The sequence below is a fragment of the Elephantulus edwardii genome, unplaced genomic scaffold, assembly GCF_000299155.1.
Source record: "Elephantulus edwardii isolate Elephantulus edwardi_28Jun2011 unplaced genomic scaffold, EleEdw1.0 scaffold00057, whole genome shotgun sequence".
NCBI lineage: Eukaryota > Metazoa > Chordata > Mammalia > Macroscelidea > Macroscelididae > Elephantulus > Elephantulus edwardii.
In genome coordinates, this window is record NW_006399807.1 from 11,268,912 (window position 1) to 11,275,436 (window position 6,525).

Genomic DNA, 6,525 nt, shown 5'->3' on the forward strand with positions numbered 1-6,525 from the left:
GGAAGAGTTTCCAAACAGCTTCTGTAAAGATTAAACCAAAAAAACTAATTCAACTGATGTTGAGCTGATTCCAACTCCATGTGTTTCAGGGTAGAGTTGTGCCCCATTGGATTTTTTCAGAAGCAGATTGCACAGTCTTCTTTCTGAGGCATTGCTAGGTGGGTTTGAATACTTAGGTTTTGTTAGTAATTTAGTTTTTAATAGTTTGTGCCAGCTAGAGTCTCCTCTGTAATAATTATCATCAAGAAGCTCCTACAGGGCTCAGTTCTACCTTTGAATACGTGGGGTCACCAGAAGTCAACAATAATAAGAATTTTTACTGTTTCTTTGTTTACTATTTACACAGCACTATCTGTTGGCCTGGGAAGCTCTAGGGCCCTAGTGGTAAGAAGCAGCGCTGCAATCCCAGAGACACAGTTTAAATTCACCAGACGCTCTGCAAGAGAAGTATGGACAATCCCCTCATGTGCAATTAACTGGCTCTGAAAACCCACTAGAGGGTCACATATGGGTCAGGTCCAACTAGATGGCACAGAGAATGACACCATTCTCGGCATTAGGGAGCTCTGGCGGCCTAGTGGGTAAAGCCTTGGCAGTGTCAACTCAAAGGAAGGCAGTTCAAATGCACCAACTGCTCTGCAGGAGAGAGATGGGCAATCTCCTCTCACATGATCCACAGCCTTTGAGAATTCCCTGGAGAGTCAGCTATGAATTGGTTCCAACTCAACGACACATAACAACAATCTTCTCGGCAATGGTGATACAGTGATGAATACGACAAATAAGTTAAAGTCTCTACCTTCACAATGCTGATATTTGAAGACAGACTTTAAAGAACTAAATGCAATCAGATGCAGGGATATAGGGAAGGAAATACGAAGCAGGCTGAGAGCACCGAGGGTCAGAGGTGTATGTCAGAGGTGGTGGTCTGGCAGGCCTCTCTAATGGGCGTGTGCTGGACGAATGAGCACTCAGTCATGGACCAGGACTGCCTGCTCTTGCTCTATAGTTGTGGTTTCAACTGCAATTAGATTATGGAAAACTTTCATTTCCTGCCCAAATATATCCAGCTTCTAATTAACCCTGATGCTAACATGGCTCATGGGCAGTTTTCCACACCCCTGTTCTTAGTCTGGTAGCCTAGTGGTTAGAAACTGGGCTGCAATCCCAATGGCATGTATTTTGAATCCACCAGTTGCTCCATTGGAGAAAGATGGGTGATCGCCTCCTGTGTGATTAACTGCCTCTGAAAACCCACTGGAGGGTTGATTCCCACTCAGTGATACACAACAACAACAACCATGCTTAGTCTAGTGGCTTGTCTTTGATGAATCCATAAATTCAAATATCACCACCTAATACCATCAGCCTAATTCTGACTCAGACTGACTTGTTGGGTGTCTGAATTGTGAATCTTGAGAGGAAGAGTCCATCTTCCTCTCACAAAGTACCTGGTAGAATCTTACTGCCAACCATTCAGTTATCAGCCTGCTATGTTAAATACCAGAGCATAGTTTTTTGTCATAAGAGCTGCCATTTTTCAAATGCCTTCTTGGCCATTCTTTAAAGTTCAGAAATAAGCAGAAACCAATAAACAGTCTTTATCTTAATTGAAACCTCATTTAGAGCTGACTGTCCCCAAATTGGCCTTATCAAATCCTAAATGTATTAAACTATATTGACTGGTGTGGCAGATGTTCTCTTTTACACATCTGTTACGACACAGCAACAGACTCCAACAGGTCGAGGGGGGCATGATGATCTCCCTTTGCCAGAAGAAAAACTAAACATTCAAATCCACAGAGTCAAAATGTATGGTTACAAAGGGTACGAGTGAATCCTGGCTCACTGGGTGCAGGAGCAGAGCCCCTTGCATCATTCCGCAGCTTTACCTCACTAGAAAATCTCAGCTCTGGCTTTTCCAAACAGTCATTGGCACCCCGAACTCTGAGTCAGACAGCCATCTGTAAGAAGAGGTTTGGGATAATTGAATCTACTCACCAGATTCAGTGGGAGCAGATGAAGAGGACCCAATAAAGGTCAAGCAGTGAGGTAGTGCCAGCCTCCAACCTGCATCCCTCTCACCTGTGAGCCCCCTCTTCCCATCCCTCCATGATCTGACTCACACACTGACTCCACCCTTCCAAGGATCTTCCCACTCCTCACCTGCTGCACCCCAGAGTGAAGAGCTGCCCTGAGCCCAGCCAGCAGGCCCCAGTTTTGCTGTCAGAGAATACCTGTGGCTCAGAGTTCATCTGAGCAGAGGCAGTCGGCTCTCAAGAACTCATGATTTACAGTGAAGAGTCACCGCATGCAAGTTCAAAGTCTAGGCTCTACCATGTACTGGGTGAGAAAATGCCTCATCACAAGGCTTTATTTTGTCCACTTATAAATTGATTTCTAGTTTTGTTGTGAACACTATCCAAGATAATGCACCGAGCACAATCAGCAAGGTGTCTGTTCAGAGAAAGAACTTCACAGATAGTAAAACACAAACTCCAAGTCCACTGCTGAAGAATCAATTCTGACTCGTGCTGACCCTCCATTGGGTCTCTGAGGCTGTAATGTTTATGAGAGAGGATTGTTTATCCTTCTCTTACAGAGTGGCTGGTGGGTTCAAACCAGCAAAAACCATTCCATTAGCAGCCCAGTGGGTAGCACAATAGTTGTTGAGTACCATCGAGTCATAGATGACTCATAGCGACCCTATGAACGAAAGACCTGAACACTTGTATAACTTTCATCGTTTCTCCAAGTTCATAGGGTTTCCAGAGGCAAGCTATTTCAGAAGTGGATGCCACTCCTGCTTCCAAGCTTGGTTTAATCGTACCATCAATTTTATTTCTTGGAGGCTCTTTCTCTTGTCTGGATCCCTCCGCCCCTAGTGTCTTTTCTTTGGACTTGTTATTATTGTTTTGTCGACTAATTGAGCATCTGCCAAGGTTTTAGGTCTAACCACATCTCGTTCTCTGACTCCATCAGGAGCCTGTTGGAAGCCTACCTAGCCCTTCTCACAAAGGCCACATGCAGCCTGCCTCTTGGAGTGAGTGCCTCCTCCCTCAGCCGGAGACCCCTGAGTGTGTCACTACTCCTTGCCCACAGCCCCACTCACTAGGGGCCTGACTCGACTTGGGGTGCTGAGAGTCTCCAACCCCAGCTAGTCCTGTCTAGCATCTGAACGGTACAAACATTTAGCATGCTGAGCTGTCGATGGAAAGGCTGGAGCATTTGAGTCCACCCAGAGGCAACTCAGAGGAAACTGTTGGTGCTTGACTTCCAAAAGCAGCAGCCACCATCAAGTGCCATTCTCTGATACATGGAGGTTTACTGTGTTTCGCAGCTGGCTTCATAGCAACAGGTGATGTGGTTTGTCTGGTGGAAGATTGCTATCAACTAGATAAAATGATCTCTCCTCTGTCCCCCATTGTCAGAGAGATTAATGGGCAGTCACAAAAAATGTAAAGTCCACAAACAGTTTAGTAAACTCTTCTCGAGCCCTGGAACTCATTCTAAATGAGTGAGAAGAACCAGGCAGTCTTCTAAACAAAAAGATCTCATGTAAGAGAAACAGCTGAGAGTTACTTAATTTTGTATTTCTTTGCCTAATATTCTTTGGCCCCTCTCCCCATTTTCTTGCTCTAAATGGGTATTTCTCAAACTCTGCAGTGTAAAGCCAGTTGTCTATTTTTTCTCAAACTTTTAAAGACCAGTGCTTTTATAAAATAATGAAAGTATGTTTCTACAATACAAAAATACCCTTTAGGTGTTACAGATTGAATTGCATTCCCCTCAGATAAACCCCACTTGTCAGAATTGTTTAACCTCTGTATCTATGGATGGAAACCCACATTAGAATAGGATTTTCCTTCTTAATGAAACCATATCAGTTCAAGGTGTGACCTAAACCTGCCCACTTCTAAATTCTGAAAAGTACAAGCCTAACAAAATGAGATAGGGTGGGGAATTTAGATGCCAAATGAAGATCACCAAGCAATCAAACAACGCTGTTCAACAGACATTGGAAGAGACATGGATTTCCCCCCACCCCCTGAGATGACAGCAAGAAAGCTCAGATCCGTGAATTTGGACTTCTAGCCTCCTAAAATCTGAGAGAATAAATTCTGCTCTTTAAAGTCACTTACTTGTGGCATTTCTGTTACACAGCACAGAAAGATAGCTGTCAATGCTAAACCCCAATAAAAGGTTTTAGACTCTTTTAGATTTTATACTTCTCCTGTTTCAGGATGATAAACATCTTACGGATCCATATCTATGTCTTGGACAATTTTAGAGGAGGGTTGCTTCTACAAGGGACACAAGTACAAAAGAGTCTGTCTGCTGTGGACACTTCCCATCCTGTGCTTTTTCCTATCACAGAGTCCAGTCAACAGCAGCCCTGCCCCACCCAGAACATACACAATAAGGCTACTTGTAGGATTTGCCCAGACTCTAGGCACCATTGCTTCCCAAAGGTGAAGTTACCCACATGGGTTGGCTGTGAAGAGGGGTCCCCAGCCCAGCCCAGCCCAGCGCTCTGTCCCTTACCATTCCATTCCAGCCCTGTTGATCTCCTCCCACCAGCACTCTGAAGGCTCCCCAAGGCTCTGGGGTGTGGGCATGCAGGCATAGTTCCATTGTCTGTCAGAACCTTCTTTCTTGCTGAAGATGCTCCTCACAGCCACTATCACCTGCCCATGCGGACACTGGTAGCTGAAGCCCTGCCGGTTCAGATTCACCCAGGCGTCATCACTGTAATCGTGGTACTGCTGGTACGGGTAACCATAGTCACCATACTGGCCCCAGGTCACCGTGACCAGTGGCAGAAACACCCACAGAAGAGTGAGGTCCATGTTGCCTGGATTCTGTCGAGATACGTCTGCCTGGGTCTGTCGGGCTGGCCTTTTTATACAGCTGCCCCTGACATGTGGCCTCCAGATGTGGGTGAGCAGGCTCCAACTGCACTGTGTCATCTCTTAAGCAAAACTTTTCTGTGCGGAGACGTTGGCCGCCAGTACACACAGCTTGTTTTAAGGTGGAATTCTAGGAACATGTAAGAGACAGGCAAATTCAAGAAACTCTCCCGGAGGAACAGCAATTTTTGCAGACAGGATATAAAAGCAAACTGCCTTCACATCATAGAGAAACCTGCACCTGGGAAAAGGATAGCAGCGTATTTGTATCTTGTACCTTGGCTCTCCACCCCATGCTGTCCTCTCCCCCACTAACATATCCCCATATTTGTTCTCCAAATCACTGTGCCAAGATTGCACAAATATCCAGAGAGTGATTTCAAAATAACAGAATGAGGAACAGAGTCAGTTAGATTGCTGCTGGGCGGGATGCCTGGTTTCCTTTGAGTTCTCAGCCCAACGTCTCAGAATACTTGAGTGGAAGCATGGGAGTACCAGTTTGCAGAGCTGCTTGGAGAGTTCCTTAGTTGCATCGTGCAAGTGCATATGGCCCCATGGAGACACAAGTTGGGCATTATCCTTCCAGCTGCTGAGAATGGACCCAACCAAGCTTGGAAACTGTGCTTTCCTCTACACCAACAAATCTGTCCTGGAAGAAATGCAGCCAGACTTCTCCTTAGAAGAAAAGATGCTGAGACTTCTACCAAGATGAGCCAGAGTAGGACCTGCTTGATAATGTAGAGGGTCAGTGAGAAACAGGAAGACTTTGAGAGATGTACTGATACAGTGACTGTGACAGGGGGTTCAAGGGAAGTAGTGATGTGAGAATTGTACTGGATCACATGAGATTTCTATGTGTGTTGAAGGTGACTCAGCAGCATCTAACAACTCCACTATGCATTGGCATTTAATTTCCATTTCATTGAGGTAATGTATACATAATGAAATGTATCCTTTCAAATTTTTGTCATATGGACACATTACCAGCACCAAAATTAAGACATGAAACAGAACCATTAAGCCTCTTACCATTTAATAGTGAATGTTCTGCCCCACACCCTGCCTCAGACAAACCTTGGACTACTGTGCTTTACTATTTCTAGAATTCCAAATAAATGGAATGATGTGATACGTAGTCCCTGTGTCTTTCACAAGTACAATATAGTTGAGACTTATCCACTTTACTGTGCGTACCAGTGATTCATTCTTTTGTACTGCTGAACAGTATTCCACTGCATGGACTCATGAGTTTATTTATCCATTCATCTGTTGAAGGGCATTTGAGTTTTTTCCAGTTTGAGGTAATTATTAATAAAGCCGCTTTAAAATACTGGCTCAAAAGCTTTTGTATGAACACATCTTTATTTCATTTTGGAAAATCCCTCAGAGTGGAACTACAGGATAACATGGTTAAAATGTAAAGTGATTAAATATTCAACTGCTAACAGAAAGGTCAACTTTCCAGCCCACCAGCTATTCCACAGAAGGCATGGCATCCTGCTTCTGTAGACAGCCCGGAAAGCCTATGGGGAAGTCCTCCTCTGTCCTATAGAGTTGACGGCAATGGGCTCAGTTGGGTTTTTGCTCATGGTAAGTCTATCTCTTTTTTTTTTTT

General features: G+C 44.6%; 1 protein-coding gene across 1 annotated transcript in view; it reads right to left on the minus strand.

Annotated features, from left to right (window-relative positions):
* DPT (dermatopontin) overlaps positions 1–4,857 on the minus strand; it is a 47,199-nt gene extending 42,342 nt beyond the window's left edge. Inside the window, exon 1 of the mRNA XM_006887408.1 lies at positions 4,546–4,857. Coding sequence (XP_006887470.1) covers positions 4,546–4,850 — 305 coding nt within the window. The 5' untranslated portion in view covers positions 4,851–4,857. The remainder of the gene's footprint in view (positions 1–4,545) is intronic.
* Between the last annotated feature and the right edge of the window lie 1,668 nt (positions 4,858–6,525).